The 16,784-nt window shown below is 40.5% G+C and overlaps 2 protein-coding genes across 8 annotated transcripts in view; one reads left to right on the top strand and one right to left on the bottom strand.

Annotated features, from left to right (window-relative positions):
* Positions 1-14,084, bottom strand: part of LOC126482376 (putative RNA polymerase II subunit B1 CTD phosphatase RPAP2) — a 41,658-nt gene extending 27,574 nt beyond the window's left edge. For 2 of the 4 annotated variants that reach the window (XM_050106470.1, XM_050106469.1), the window contains exons 1-3: positions 13,809-14,084; positions 13,607-13,721; positions 9,300-9,464 (exon numbers count right to left, since the gene is read on the bottom strand). In XM_050106470.1, the coding sequence (XP_049962427.1) occupies positions 9,300-9,464; positions 13,607-13,721; positions 13,809-13,906 (378 nt within the window). In that variant the 5' untranslated portion in view covers positions 13,907-14,084. Of the gene's footprint in view, positions 1-9,299; positions 9,465-13,171; positions 13,313-13,606; positions 13,722-13,808 lie in introns of those variants that run through there. The other 2 variants (XM_050106471.1, XM_050106472.1) reach the window with 2 other exon arrangements.
* Positions 14,085-14,170: 86 nt separating this feature from the next.
* Positions 14,171-16,784, top strand: part of LOC126482378 (DNA-directed RNA polymerase III subunit RPC6) — a 77,886-nt gene continuing 75,272 nt past the window's right edge. The window contains exons 1-2 of one of the 4 annotated variants that reach the window (XM_050106476.1): positions 14,171-14,307; positions 14,607-14,698. In XM_050106476.1, coding sequence (XP_049962433.1) covers positions 14,607-14,698 — 92 coding nt within the window. In that variant the 5' untranslated portion in view covers positions 14,171-14,307. Of the gene's footprint in view, positions 14,699-16,784 lie in introns of all 4 variants that reach the window. The other 3 variants (XM_050106473.1, XM_050106475.1, XR_007587642.1) reach the window with 3 other exon arrangements.

The following is a 16,784-nucleotide window of genomic DNA, read 5'->3' as shown; positions in this document are numbered from 1 at the left end:
GTCTATTTTCAAAAGCAAACGCATGTGGTAGCCTCTCGTGTTGCCTTTTATCGTTGTCAAAAACAACCAAATCAGTCCTATCGCGCTTGGGCTGCTGAACTTCACGGCCTCAGTCGAAAGTGTCAATTTGTTACTGACGTTCACAAAGAATCCTATGCCGATTCCATGGTACAGCATGATATTATCCGGTTGGCGCCCGACAAAGAAGTTCGGCAATGTGCCCTTCAGTTGGCGAATCCGACTCTAGATGAAGTTCTCTCCATTGCGCAGTCTTTAGAAATTTCTCGCACCGCTGGGGCGCAAATAGAAGCGTGGGGTGACGTCGGGGAAATACAACCTCTGTGCGCTGTTGACGACGCGTGCGGCGCGTCCCCGCCGGCCGACGTGGCCGCAGTACGCTCCCACGCGCAGCCTCGGCCTAGCCGTAAACAACCCACTAAGAAACTGCAGCAAAATCCCCGGCAACTTACTTCATGTCCGCGGTGTTTTACGAAACATTCACGCGAGGATTGTCCCCAACGTTGGGCTGTGTGTCACAATTGCAAAAAGGAAGGTCATGTGTCATGAACATGACGCTGATTCTGATTCTGTGTTGTCTGTCAATTGCACTTCTTCCCTTTCAGGGAAGTTATTCCTCACTGTCCAAATCCTTGGTCGAGATGTTCGCATGCAAGTGGATACTGGTTCTGCGGCCACTATAATTAATTCTCAGACGTATCTTCAGCTGGGTTATCTACCCCTGTCCCCTGTCACTCGGCAATTACGGACGTACAATAAACAGAAGATTTCTCTCTTGGGACAGTTTAATGCTGAGGTATCTTACAAATCCGTCGTTCGCACTGTTCCCATATTTGTGGTCGACCAGAGCAACGCAGAAAATCTTTTTGGTTTCGATGCCTTTCGCGTTTTTGGGTTTTCCATAGATGACTCTGTCAATATTGTCTCTGACGTTATTCCTTATGCTCAACTGGATTCCTTGTCGACGGCGTTTTCGTCCCTTTTTCTCCTGGGTTGGGCCGTGCAAATGACTTTGAAGCTCATATCACGCTCAAACCCACTGCTCGGCCTAAGTTTTTTCGGGCTCGGCTCATGCCTGTGGCCCTTCGTGATCGGGTAAAACGGGAGTTGGATCATCTCACTGCTTCAGGGGTCTTGCTTCCTGTCACGTCCAGTGCGTGGTCCTCTCCTGTCGTTGTAGTTGCTAAGCCCAATAGTGATATTCGTCTCTGTGGCGATTTCAAAGCCACTGTAAATGCTCAATGCCTCATCGACACTTACCCTATGCCCTGTCCTGAAGAACTGTTCACTAAACTCGAAGGAGGACAGTATTTTTCTAAAATTGACCTGTCGGAAGCTTATCATCAACTTCCTCTCGACGCTGCTTCCCGGCAGTTTCTGGTCCTTAACACGCCTTTCGGCCTCTATCAATACCAACACTTGCCATTCGGGGTTGTTAGGGCCCTTGCTCTTTTTCAGCGATTCTTGGAACAATTATTGCTCCCTGTCCCGGGGTGTATCAATTACATGGACGATATAGTTGTCACTGGCTCCACCACTGAAGAACATCTTCAAAATCTCCGCACACTTTTTAATGTCTTACAGACTGCCGGTCTTAAGTGTAATCTTCAGAAATCACAATTTTTTCAGGCATCTATCACGTACTTGGGGTTTCAACTATCTCGGGATGGTATTCGTCCGCTTCAACACACTGTTGCTGCGATCGATGCCCTTCCTCGCCCTACATCTGTTAAGGAACTGCAGGCCTTCTTGGGGAAAATAGCATACTATCACAAGTTTTTACCATCTGCGGCGTCGGTGGCTCAGCCGTTGCATCGCCTGTTGCATAAAAACGTGCCTTTTCACTGGTCCGCGTCATGTGACGCGGCTTTCCGGAAATTAAAGACTATGCTGAAACAGGCCCCGTGCCTGGCTACTTATCGACCTGGCCAACATCTTGTTCTTGCCACAGATGCCTCTCCATACGGGGTCGGTGCAGTCCTTGCACACCGTTTTTCTGACGGTTCAGAACAACCCATCGCTTATGCCTCCAAAACGCTCACGGATGCCCAACAAAAGTATTCTCAAATTGAGAAAGAAGCTTTGGCCATCATTTATGCTCTTCATAAGTTTGGTGTTTTTCTCTATGGCTCAAAATTTCATCTTTTTACGGATCACAAACCACTTGTTTCCTTGTTTCATCCATCAACGTCACTTCCCGACAAGGCTGCACACCGCCTCCAGCGTTGGGCTCTTTACTTGTCCCGTTTCAATTATGAGATTCATTTCCGGCCAACGGCTCAACATGCGAATGCTGATGCTTTGTCTCGCCTTCCCATGGGTCTGGATCAGGCATTCGATAGGGACGAACTTTTGTGTTTCCACCTGGATGTTGCCGAGCAGCGGGTTGTGGACGGGTTCCCCATCACTGGGGACAGGCTGGCGGCTGCTACGGGTTCTGACCCTACCCTCTCCTGGATTTTACGCTGTATTCAGAAGGGTTGGCCAGATCGCCCGTCCGCTAAGACTTCTGATCCGTTGCGGAACTACTACACTTTGCGCTACCGCCTCACGGCTAGGGATGATGTTATCCTCCTCTCCACTGACAATGCTTCGCTGCGTGTTGTGGTACCTGCGTCTTTGCGTGCTTCGGTCTTGCGCCTCCTTCACCAGGGGCACTGGGGTGCGTCTCGCACAAAATCTCTGGCGCGCCGTCATGTGTACTGGCCTGGCATCGACTCTGAAATCGCACACATGGTCGCTGCCTGCGGCCCTTGTGCGTCACAGGCCGCTGCCCCGAAGTCATCTTTGTCACCGTGGTCTTCGCCTGAGAAGCCCTGGGAGCGCATTCATGCTGACTTTGCGGGACTTCATTGTCCGTTGCACGTCACCTACCACCACGGCAACCACCAGTGCTCTCGCCCGCATTTTTTCTTTGGAAGGCCTCCCCTCTACTCTTGTTACTGATAATGGTCCGCAATTTGCCTCTTCCGACTTTGCGGATTTTTGTGCTTGTCACGGCGTTATGCATGTCACGGCCCCGCCGTTCCATCCACAATCCAACGGTGAGGCTGAATGACTGGTCCGCACATTTAAGGCTCAGATGCGGAAACTTCTGACTTCTTCTGCTGCTGATGATGCGTTTCTCCAGTTCCTGGCGTCTTACCGTTTCACCCCCATGGGCGATCACAGCCCGGCTGAGCTCTTACATGGCCGACAGCCCCGCACGCTACTTCATCTTCTGCAGCCTCCCACCTCACGGCCGTGGGTGCCTTCACTTGGCCGGTTCACCGCCGACGACCTCGTCTGGGTACGGGGATATGGCAGCCGGCCAAAATGGAGCCCGGGCCGCATCTTACGACACCGTGGCAGATGCCTGTATGAAATCCAGACGGACACGGGTGTTGCAGTGCGTCATTCGGACCAGCTTCGGCCTCGGGTGCCAGCAACGCCTGTTCCGAATGCCGCCACACCACCTTTGGCTCTACCTGATGCTCGGGATCTCGGCATCTCTCAATGCTCACAACGCAGCCCTCTCACCGTCATCGCGATGCCAGCACCAGAACGGACGCTACCAGGAGACGTGCCCATGCAGGAACCGGAGGACCATCCTCTGTCAGAGTACATCTACTCGCCTCCTCCTCCAACGGACGCCGACACATCGCCCACATCTCCTGTCATATCAACTGGACTTGCCGCAACGGGCGGATTGGTGCATGGGGCCCCAGCAGATTCGACCCCTACATCTCCTGTCATCTCGACCCATTATCATCGGGGACACTTCCATCCGTACGGGAAGCCTCCTCCTCGAGACTTTACGGCAAGTCAAACAACGCCTATGGACGTTAGCCATCTCCAGGACACCTCCATCAAGACCAGTGCAACCATTTCAAAGGGGGGAAAAGTGTTGTGACTCGCCGATTATTCAAAGTGCCGCCGCGCAATTACGCACGTCCTCTACGTGCGGCGCTGTCTGCCAGCCATGCAGCAGCTGCGCCACCTAAGCGGCCAGCCAAGCAGCGGCCGCTAGACTGAGACTCAGTGTTTATTCGAATGCCGACTTGTTCACAGGTCCACTTACTCAGTGACTTATATGTGTTGTTGTGTTGTCCGAAATATATGTGTTAACTTTGAAGATTTAACAACATGAGAGCCTGAATTTATAAAATTTGTAGATTTAAAAGGTGCTTTTGACAGCATTGACTGGAGTACAGTCTTTGAATTTCTGCAGACAGCAGGAATAAAATACAGGGAGCAAAAGATATCCACAATCTGTACCAAAACCAGACTGCAGTTATAAGAGTCGAATGACATGAAAGAGGGGCAGTGGTTGAGAAGGGAGTGAGCTGGGTTCTAGCCCTTCTCACATGTTATTCAATCAGTACCATGAACAAACAGTAACTGAAACCAAAGAGAAATTTAGAAAGAGAATTTAAGTTCATGGAGAGGAAATAAAAATTGAGATTTGCTGTTGACACAACAAAGTACTTGGAGGATCATTGGAAAGGAATGGAAGGTGTCTTGAAAGGGAAATTATCAGATGAACATCAACAAAAGTAAAATGTGAGTGATGGAATATAGAAAAATCAGACAACCTGATACCGAAGGAAATTGATTAGAAAATTAGATACTGAAGGCAAAAAAAGCATGATGTCAGAAGTATAGAGGATATAAAATGTAAACTAGCAACAGCAAGAAAAATTTATCTGAAACAGTGAAATATCTCCACAATGACTATAATTTAAATGTAAGGAAGTCTCCTCTGAAAGCATTTAAGCATTTGTCTGGAGTGTAGCTTTATATGAATATGAAATGTGGATGATACACATACAGACAAATTTTGAGGATTAGCTGGTAGATCAAGTACCTAATCAAAATGCCCTGAAATGTTGAGGAGAAAAGAGCTTTATGGCACCACCAGTCTAAAGAAAAGTATTAGTTGATAGGATGTATCTTGAGGTACCAAGGAGTAGATACTTTGGCAAAAGAGGGAAGCGGAGGAGGAGAGGGGGGGGGGGGGGGGGAGTACAGAGGGAGGCTAAGGCTTGACTACCATAAGGAACTTCAGGTGAATGTATGGTGCTGTAGTTATGCATAGAAAAAAAAGGCCTGCAAAGGACAGACTCGTATGGAGAGCTGCAACAAGTGCTATTTGGCCTGAAGAACACAACAACAAAAACTATGGTAGTGTTTAAATTAAACTTTAAATTGATAACTGTTTTCTTTTACCAGGCCACTTAATGTACTTGGGGAATTAGTTCAATCAGCTACTTAAAAGATGCATTGCCTTTGGATAGGAATGTTTTTTAAGTGAGAGGAACAGCTCATCTGACAAATCACTGGTTTGTTAAATGTCTTGCTACAAATGGTCTTTGCTGATTACATAGCTTTAGAAAAAGGAAAGCGTTTCCCAGAAAACTGTTAAGCCCACCTTACATGGAGTAACATTCACTGCCAAGTTTGCTAGGAGGTGTGCATGACTGTCAGCTAGCAGATGGGGATGACAGCTACCTTGCATACTGAGCCTCTCACCAAATGTATGATTCAATATGGAAGCTAGCTGGCTGGCTTGACTGTGTGAACGGCAAGGTGTGCAAGCCTGCCAAATTGCAATCTTTCTCAAATGAATGTAAATACACTATTCAGTAAAAAAATTGAATCCTTGCAGATCTTATAGCTTCGTTTGTCAGTTTCATGATGAACTGTCTATCATTTTGTTAATGGTCATATTTATTGTGATCTTTGAGAATTAAGTAAACTATTACAAGAATTTTGGAAAGTTTGCAGTGAAAAATAGACATCGCTACCAATTTGCGTTAAGTGCATCTTAGGTCATATGTTGCTGCATATGAAATGTAGCTAACATCTTGAATTTTTCTTTAAACTTTGAAGGATACTGTTATCTACCATAATTTCTAGAAAAATGATCATATGTAAAGCACTTCATCCTGAACTTGTGTGCCAGCAAAAATGGCAGAACAAAATATTCACAAAATTCCTCATATCTTGAAAACAGTTTCAGATACCAAAACAAGATTTTGGAAAATGATAGTACGCAAAGAGAAGAGTATTCAATGATATGGTTAATATGGGAAACTGCAATATTTAGCACGATATTCAAACAGCTATAGATTTTTTTCCAATGAAATAATGTAACTTTAAACACAATCAACAGCAGATGAAAAGAGAATTGCTATGAGTTTGGAACAACGTACGTGAAGAAATTACAGTCTATTTTTATACCAACAATGCACATTTTCATAAACTATTTATTGACTTCTCTTTCCATCAGTTGCCATTTTATGATTCTGTCTAAATTTTAACTGAATTAGAATGTAAGAGAGATGAATATTTATGAACTCTACTGTTTTTTGGTGAAAGAAGCAGATCTGAATGTGAAGATAAGGGAACTTACATATAACTCAGAACTCTTCACTGATAACACCTCCCTGAAGAAAAATTTAAAAAAATAAGAATTCTGGCAAAAATAAATCACTACTTCTGTTGAAATTTTAATGGTATCCTATAACCCAGTATGTTTTTAATCATGAATGATGTGGATTCACACTGGCCAAAAAATTTTATTTCTGTATCTCAATGATCTGAGAAATATGAAAACATTTAAATTTGTAAAATCCAGTCAACTACACATAAAGGTGTAAACAGATTACCAATATCTTCAACAAACTAAAAGACATTTGTGATGAAACAGTATACTCCTTCATTCTGTATAGGGAAAGGGAAAAAAAGATGACATGCTATGTGCTGTTAACTATTTTCATTTTTCTTAGATTACTGAGATACAGAAATAAAATCTGTTGGGCAGTTTCAATCCATATCATTCTTATTAAAAATACTCTACTGAAATTTCAACAGATGAAATGATTTATTTTCCCCAGACTTATTTTTCTTTAAAGGAATATTATCAGTGACGAATTTTGAGTAGTCATACTGTTTTTTCACCAAAATATGGCAGAGTTTATAAAATATACATTTCACTAGCATTCTAATGCAGTTGACATTGTGACAGAATCACAAAAAAAAAGCAACTGACGGAAAGACAAAAGTAAATGAAAATTTCTCATTCTCGATATAAAAATAAATTTTAATTTTTTCACATATATTGTTCCAAACCCAAAGCAATTCTCATTTTACCAGCTATTGAAGGCGCTTAAATGTTACATTATTTCATTGAAAAAATTGATAGGTGCTTGAATATTGTGCTAGATATGGAAGTTTTGCATATTAATCTTATGACTAAATACTCTCCCCCTTTGCTTACTATGATTTCCCAAAATTTTGTTTCATTATCTGAAACCATTAGAGAGATATGAAGAATTTTATGAATATTTCATTCTGGCTTTTTCGCTGGCACTTGAGTTCAGGACAAAGTGCCTTACATATGATCAGTTTCCTTGAAATTGGTGACAGATAGCAATAGCCTTCAAAGTTTAAAGAAAAATTCAATATGCTATCCATAATTCATACACAGCAACATGTGACCTAACATGCACTAAACGCAAATTGATAGGAATGTCTATTTTGCACTGCAAACTTTCAGAAATTCTTGAAGTAGTTTACTTAATCCTGAAATATCACAATAAATATGACCATTGATGAAATAATGAGCAGTTCATCATGAAGCTGACAAATGAAACTATTTTTCCTTTACAGTTGTTTGAGAAAGATCGTCCATTGGCTAGTGGCGCATGGCATTCTGTCTGGTCTTCAGGGTTAACTGGTGTTGTCTGGGAGTTCCTGCGCCTGTAGTCTGTGATGCCAGATGCCAAACAGGGATTCTGACTGACCAGCGGAGGTAGAATTCAGGGACCCTCACAAGGCTTCACAAGAAATTAGCACCAGAGCTATCACAGAAAACATGCACAGCTCCCTTTAGGCCAGCAGATGTCAGAGTCCACATGGGAGCTGTCGTGTGAGCCGGCAAGTAAGATTGCAGTGAATCTTACTCCATGTGAGATGGACTTTACCTATGGTTGGCATGTGTAACCTTCTGAATGACTTAGTGTCATTTCATTTGAACCAGGGAATGAAGGTGAAGAGTTTTTAACATCTAGTTCACCTTACAGTCACCAAGAATGGAGCACAATCCCATTACGAAAGTATTAGAGAAAGCGTATAAGCTAAAAGGGGAACTGAACCCCACTCCTGCCATAAATGAGTTCACTGTCATCTAACTTAATCTGCAAAGCATGAATTCCAGGGCAATCTTGCCTTATGATCTAATAGAAAATCAAATGAAACAAATGCTGTATATTATGTATGCTATTGACATTGTTCCATTTAGGATATGAAACAGATTCTTCAAGGCCACTGAAGGGATTGGCAGAAGAAAGTGGTAGCCCTCAGGAGCACATTTTAAGATACTGCATATTATACGCTGAGTTAAATTCAAAGATAAGAACAAAACACAATTACACAAAATAATTTATACAGTAGACAGGTAAATACTACCTACCAGCATATGGTGCATTTGAAAACAAAAGAGATAAAGTGATCAGTCTAACACTTAATAAATTGACGGATAGCACTTTCTTTCACTGACCCCTTCAATTAAAATCTTATAATGAAAACTGAGAAAAATAGCTTCAGTAGAGTATCAATAATGTAATATCGAACATTCTTCTGGCTAGCAATTTAAATCTTGCTGGAGGAGTGCTGCTTCAACTTTGCAGTCACCAATCAACACACAGGAGTTATAACTTTAATGCTGGAAAAGAAATGCAAGCACAGAAATTTCTTGTAAATAAAACGTGAATAGGGATTCAACTTGTGTGAAATAGTCTGAAAAAAACATGCAGCTTTACTTTCAGTAAAGTAGGTATATTCAAGTACTCGAAGGTCCTCTTAGTGAGTGGAAGCCTGAAGTTGTTGGAAATTAACTCGTCAGTTGCGAGTTTTATCAATCCAACAAACTGGGTTCTTATCCACAAAGGCCTAGCAAAATTACAAAGACAACAATATGGTGCCTGGTATTCTGATGAAAGAATATTCACCCCTTTCTCCCCAACATGTGCATGTGTGAAGTGAGTGGCACATTGGATTAAAGTGCAAAACATTATCAAATCACATACTGCACTGCGATGAACATTAATGATAAAATTTGCTAATTTACATGCTCAAAGTCTCTTATGTTTGCCCTTATGGGAAACACATGCCAACCTTAGAATAAGTAAATTCATGTTAAATGAAGGAAGCAGTAAAAAGCCTTTCTTTGTGTTCTCTCTTCTCGACACAACCCTAAATTGCACATATTAAACCATTATTGTGGTTTGGACAGTTACCTTTCTTTCCGTTAAGTCATAAACTTTATTCTGTGTTGTGCATATCTTATACTGTTGATTTGGAATGTTCTTCAAAATACCATTACACAAAGGGTATCCGCAAAGTTTAGTGATTGCCCTTTCTTCAACTACATCTTGAAAGTGGGTATCACTAATAAATTTCAACTGCAACAGAAAAGAAAATGTGTTTCACATTTAAGTATAAATTTCCTTTCATTTTTATAACTTACTATCAAAATTTTGAGGTTACTGTACCACTGGCATTTTCATTACAATACAGATGTAAAAGCTATTTCAATAACAGTGTCACAAGTAGTACTTTTCCAATAACAATGTAGACATTTCTTCAACTTTTTATGTCAAATACATGTTCAACATGGGGCAGCAGATACATATTGTATCTCAGCTTCAGAGCTTTTCTTTACTGTGAGTTTACATACATTGTCCAGATGTGCTTACAAATGCATACCCATACATAAATTGCAAATGGGGTAGTCAAATTACAACATCAGAAAAGGGAATAGCTACATGAGAAGCAAAAGCTGAAATGCTAGTTCAGTTATCTGATCTTTATGTGTGTTTGCCTGAAACCCATCATTCATCTGCAAGTTAGTGGTTGCTTGTTCTAATTTTCTGAAGATTTTAATCTTTGAATATGTATTATCATAATACTTCTTATATTTGCTAGTCACAATATGATAAAGTATTACAAAATACTCTCCAGAACATTACAATGTCTAAAATCTGACAACAATAGCCATACTTATGGTACGCTGCAAAAGCATAACTTAAGTACTGCAAACAGTTTATTTTGTAATGTAACATGGGTTATTCATGAAAATGACCTATGTTCCACTGAGGATATTCACACTGGTGAAAGATGGTCATGTCTCTTATAAACATTTTGTGTGGTGGGAAAAATACACTGTGAGCACCGTGATCTGTGACTTGTGCAGAAGATGTGTATGCAGTGACACAACACAGCAGGGGCATGGTGCGGCGTTTGGTGACAGCAGTGGCACTTGCTGAATGAGGACATTTATGCCTTGGTGATGCCCATTTAAGGTGTCATGAGCACCTCACAGAAAATGGACATACTACAATGTAAACTTCAAAGACAAATGAAGATTGTAAATCTTAGATCTTAAGGTGAGTTTGATGTGGTGATTGATGTACTTGAATCAATTTGGACCTGACTTCACAACTGATGTACATAATTGAAATAATTCAAAAGATTATCATTGAAGGTGTGTTTGTCATTCAGTATATGGTTGTAGTGAGACACACTCTTACAGCATCACCCTACCTGGAAAGGAAGCCAAGAGGAATAAATCTGTGTGTGACTGTGGTACAGAGTAGTCAGACCATGAGAACAAGGACAAAACAAAAAGACGACCAGACTGGAAGGAGAATAGTGTTACAACCAAGTATACACACACACACACACACACACACACACACACACACACACACACACAAAAAAAAAAAAGAAAGGAAAACACTGCAATTTACCTTAAAGTAACTGACAAAGCGAGATCATTTGTTAGATGGAACACAATCATTTCTTCCTGACAAATGTTACAGTTCTTTTTGGTTTTCTCATATCGATACTTCTTTCTGAGGCTGTAATGTATGAAATTCAATCTAAGTTTAAATATTAAAGTGGTAAAGAGAAAGCTAATCAGATTATACATATTCACAAGGAGTCAAGCAGTCATAATGAATTAGTATGCAACAGAAGTGGTACCATCATTAATTCATTCATCGTGTTCTGTAAACATAATCATGAATGAGAGTCTTCCGTGATGTGGAACAAATGAAGTTATACATTAACAGCACGAAGTAGTAAACTATACTACCATCAGCTTATGAATACTCATAATCTGCTCACACCAATAACTATGTGAATTACTTTTACTTCTGGACTATTTCATACATGTTGTTGTTGTTGTTGTTCTGTCTTCCATCAGAAGACTGGTTTGATGCAGGTCTCCATGCTAATCTACCCTGTAGAAACCGCTTTGTCTTTACTGCAACCTACATCAATTTGAATTACTGCAATCAAGCCTCTGTATCCCCCTATAATTTTGAACAATTCATTTCCCTCTGTAACTAAATTTGCAGTTGAACAAGTAAGTTGCCCAATAAAGATTACTTCTATTTGTTCATTGCTGAACTACACTAGACTCTTGCTAATCCAGTCATTCCTTGCACATACTGATGCCGGATTACTGAGTGTCTGAAATGTAGTTTAAATACACAGGGACTACACTTTATTAAATTCCAAGATAGGCTACATTGCTTGTATCTTGTTGTCAGATAATGTACTCCAGGAAGACATCTATAGCTTCAGCAGCAGAAGTACTCTCCTCCTATTACCTCTTCATCACTTTCATCATTACTTTCCTGTATACTTTTGATTATTCCTTCAACTGTTAAAGTTTGGTTTATCTTGAGTTAAAGTTTGGTTTATCTTGCAGTTTTCCACATTCAGACACTTAGTAATATCATCTTCGTCAATTTCTCCTCCTCCTGATTGCTTGTCGAACATGTCAATGTACAGTGTCAGCAGCTGATGATTCTGAATTGACTGGCTCATTACTGTCACTCCATACTAGTTATAACTCTGCATCAATGGGTAGCCACTCTTTTCTCCAGCATTTCATTATGGAAGCATTCTCCATTTATCCGATGTTATGCTGTTTGGAAACCATCTGGTAAGTTGATTGCTTTCCACATCTTCAACATAACCTTGGTACAGTCGTTTTCACATTTGTTCAGTGTGGTGACAAGAAGTGCACATCAATAAGGGTGTTTATTTGATTCCAAAATTCCCTGGTGCTTGGACTAAATCAGGGTTGTCACACTGGGAGGGATAGTGAGTGCTTGTACACCACCAGACTTTGGATTCACATATGTTGGATGACTGCGAGCTTTGTCAATTATAGGAATAGCTTTCACTGGAAGCTTCCCCTTCTTCAGCTTTTTTTTAAATCGTAGTTGATACAAATGTATTGTGAGATCACCAAGAGAATATTTCTCTGTTTATCCACTCTTTCTTCTGCGCACAATTTGACCTGGTAGTGTATTTCTGTCACTGTGTTGAAAACAAAATGGATGTTGGGATTCCCCAATCACTATGAGTTGTAGTTTATGACTCCCATTTGTGTTAGGGGACACAATTAATGTTACATGCAGTTTCTGTTGTCTGTAGCCATAAGCTTCCTTCTCGTTCCTGGCAGCTAATGTTTTTTGAAGGAACTACCTAGGGAAAGAGGCTGGTTCATCAGTACTTAGAAGGCATCAGTAGTTAATTCTTCTTCCTCTATTTTCTTCCATTTCATCTTTACAAATCATTCTGCATCTTTTTCATTATTAGGCAACTTCCCTTGTGACTGTCAGCTAGGACATGCCAATTTGTCTTCCATTTTTTTTTCTTTTTTGATAGTCAACCCTCACTCTCTACAAATAAATTTCTACCACAAAACTGTTTGTTAAATGCAACTGCTTTTTCATTTATTATCTGGCCACTGACCGGAACCAATTTTCTATGTTTTTGAACATGAACACTCTAAAAAAAGATAAGTACAGTTCTTCATTTTCATTCTTTTGCATAACCTTCCATCTTCCCAACATGCTCTCCACTTGGGTTTGGTGTTATCAAGCAACATCATATTTCTTTCTGATACCATAATTAGTTGCCTGTAGAACACAGTAAGCAGCAGCAAGGGCTTTCTATGAAGAACCTCACTTCAACTTATCTAAACCTACGAGTTTCTGCTTGAGGTATAACATAATGTGTTTCCTTTTAGAAGCTACGACATTGAACTGTAAAGAAGAACATAATTTCAAATACGTATAGCACTATTTACCATTGTAATTTACCAACACATTGTTGTACATGTTAATTCACAGTTGTGTGCATCAGGTATTCCGGAGGACAACGGTTCAAATCTGTGACTGGCCATCCCGGTTTAGGTTTTATATGAGCTCCCTAAATCGCTTCCGGCAAATGCCGGGCAGCTTCCTTTGAAGGGGCATGGCTGACTTCCTTCCCCAACCCCCCCCCCCCCTATTTGATGAGACCTATGACCTAGCTGTTTGGTCCCCTCCACCAAATCAACCACCAATCAATAGCCTCTCACGAAGAGTCAGATTATATGAATGCACTTTAGTGTCATTAATGTACGCTTACGGCCATGTTGACTTCAAAGAGACCATACTCTTGATAGTACAGTGCAGTGTAATCCGAGTAAGAAATTAGAATTTCTACAGAATAAAACAATGTAAATGACGATAAAACTCACACAGCCGACGAACCATTCTTCATTGATATCTTTCTCCAGTAAACTCTCAACTATTTTTTGGGCTTTTGCATTACATTCTCTCTTTTTCTGCAACGTTGCTTCAAGGACCTCCTTGCTAAACATACAAAATTGCTGAGTGTAAAGCATATTTCATTATATTGAAACATATTGCTAACCATATTTCAGATTTGTTTCAAACAACCTCATACTCCTAACATTTCTCGGTAGTCCTGCACGCAATGCTGCTTTACTTTTCCCTTTCCCCGCGGTTCGCGTTATGTTGGTCCCTATACTTCCCATCTTCTCCACTTTAAATATCCCTAACTATTCCTCCGCGGATTACAACAGAACAACACTAGTACACAACTTCTTCCTTTCTGTCACAACATAAATACTGCGAAGTGCATTGTAAAAGACATGACACTCGTTCTCAAACATGTTTCAGTCGGTACCCGTTGAAATACTCGCTGGGCACAAATCATTAAGTTTGGTTTTCACTTTCCTCGTGCATTCCATTTGTTCATCAAATTTTTTCAGGGATCGATGTATTTATTTATGTTTTTTTCTTATTTTATTTTTTTTACGGCTGTCAAGTGAAATTCCATTATCTTTGGTTGTGATACGGCTGCTTCGTACAACAACGTAGTACAGCACTGCGTCTACTCTAGCAGTAGTATTGGTAGTCTGCTACTGCGCGATGTGTAAGTTACGTGAGAGAGCATGAGAATGAATTTTCTTGGTGTCTGTCAATAATGTGCCAGACATAAATCTGACGTAATTTTCTATTATTGTTTAGTGTTGTTTGTCGAATTCAGACGCGTTGAAATTGGTGAGTCGGGGTGTAGTGTGTCACGACACGTTTGTTCACGTTGTAATTGTTGTTTACATCGTAATTTACGGAAGTTTTATGATGTCCAGCATATCAACCTAACCCTAAATACCAGTAAGAAATGAGCTTTCCATTTCGTGGTATTTATTACTTTGAACTATTTTCTGAAAGATGGCAGGGAATGAAAACACGACGACTGTGCAGGTGAAGGTGGAGAAACCTGATGAGACTGCTTCCACGTCAACTGCAGAAGTTGAACACAGGTAATACTGATCGACAACATTTTTTTTTTTTTAATTATCGGGTTAAAGGAAAAACCCAGTATGAGTGAGAGGCGTGCTGGACTTGCCCCCAGTAGAGCCCAACGTGAAAAAAAATTCTTGAGAACAGTCAGAAATAAGCAGATTAATTCTTTATCGGTTACTGTCTCTCGGGGGTCATTGATGACATACCCAGAATCATTTACCTTTTACCAGGAAAATGATGCGTTGCATTAACATTAATTTTTGTCCTTCGAGTAATGTTTTCCTGAGTACTTGGTTCATGGTAGGACTTCAAATTAAAACATCGAGAATATCACTATTAGAATCCCTCCACAAGACATTCTGTTAAGCTTCTATCTACACTCTGCAAACAACTGTGAGGTGCATGGCAGGGGTACGCCCCATTGCACCAGTTATAGGGTTTCTTCCTGTTCCATTCACATATGGAGTGCAGGAAGAATGATTGTTTGAATCCCTTGTACATGCAATAATTATTCTAATCTTATCCATATGATCCCTGTGCGAGCAATATATAGGGGGTTGTTGTATATACCTATAGTGATCGCCAGTTCTTGAAACTTAGTTAATAGACATTCTTGGGATAGTGTACGTCTATCTCCAAAAGTCTGCAGAATGCTCCCATGAATTAAACAAACCTGCGACCATTCGTGCTGCCCCTCTCAGGAAATGTTCAGTATCCCCTGTTAGTACTATCTGGTATGGGTACCACACACTTGAATAATATTCTAGGTTTGGCCACACAAGTAATGTGTAAGCAATCTTCTTTGTAGACTGATTGCACTTCCCCAGTATCCTACCAATAAGCCTAAGTCCACAACCTGCTGTACCCATGACTGAACTTATGTGATCATTCCATTTCATATTCCTACAATGTTACACCTAGGTATTTGTATGAGTTTGTTGATTCCAACTGTGATGCAGTGATATTATAGTTACCGGATACTACATTTTGTCGTTTTGGGGAGTGCATAATTTTACAACTCTGAACATAAAGAGCAAGTTGCCAATCTCTGCACCATATTGTAATCTTGTCAAGATCTGACTGAATATTTATGCAACTTCTCTCAGATACTACTTCATTATAGATAACTGCATCATCTGCATAAAACCTGATTTTACTATTGATATTATCTGCAAGGTCATTAATATGCAACATGAAAAGCAATGGTCCCAACACACTTTCCTGTGGCGCATCCAAAGTTACTACTACATATGACAATGACTCTCAGTCCAAGATAACATGCTGTATTCTCCTTACCAAAAAGTCCTCAACCCACTCAGTTTTTGTTTGAAAGCAGACAATGTTTTTAAGCTATTTATATTGCTTGGGAGAGGGGTTTTGGAGACGTGCCCAGGCTTAATGGGGCAGGTTAGGGGTTAGATGGGTGTTTAGAATTTGTTGGAAAAGACCAGTTGGGTTCATATTTTTCTTTTTGTAAGGTGTGATTGATTTTGCTTGTTTGCTGACTTTGTGTTTGGGAGTGATATCAAGTAGTTTGGGGTTGTTTTGTGTGTGGGAGAGGGAGATTTTTGTTTTTCTGGTGTGTGTATGTGTGTGTGTTTATGGTATTTTGTTTTCGGTGGTGTTTTGTGAGTTATGTGGGTGTGTGAAGCTTGTGGTTTGGTGGTAGATGTTGACAGCTGTGGTTGTGGTAAAGAGAAATGTCCAATTCCACTTTTTGGAGTTTTAGGTGTTGGTTTTTTAGTATCAAGAACTACGGTTGAGCTATATAGGTCATGAGGAAGGCTGATTCCACTTTTTGGGGTTGTAGGTGTTGGCTTTTTGCTATTGTGAGCATCGACTGAGCTATATAAGTAGTGTGAATTGTGAGATTCCTCCTAGTTTTGTGAGTGTGGCATTAATTTAGGCATAGTCCATATCGATTCAGGCAGTCTAGGAAAAAATCTTACCTTCATAGTCTCGGGTGTTATTGGATTTAGCATATGTTAAAATGAAGGACTAAGTAAGGAACACACTTTTTTTTGTTTTCTCTGAGCTACAGCCCTCCAAAGAGGACACTGTGCATACCATTTTTGAAAAAAAATTTAAAATGCTGTATCTCAG

The sequence above is a fragment of the Schistocerca serialis genome, chromosome 5 (genome assembly GCF_023864345.2).
Source record: "Schistocerca serialis cubense isolate TAMUIC-IGC-003099 chromosome 5, iqSchSeri2.2, whole genome shotgun sequence".
Lineage (NCBI taxonomy): Eukaryota > Metazoa > Arthropoda > Insecta > Orthoptera > Acrididae > Schistocerca > Schistocerca serialis.
This window is presented reverse-complemented; position numbering and strand designations above follow the sequence as displayed.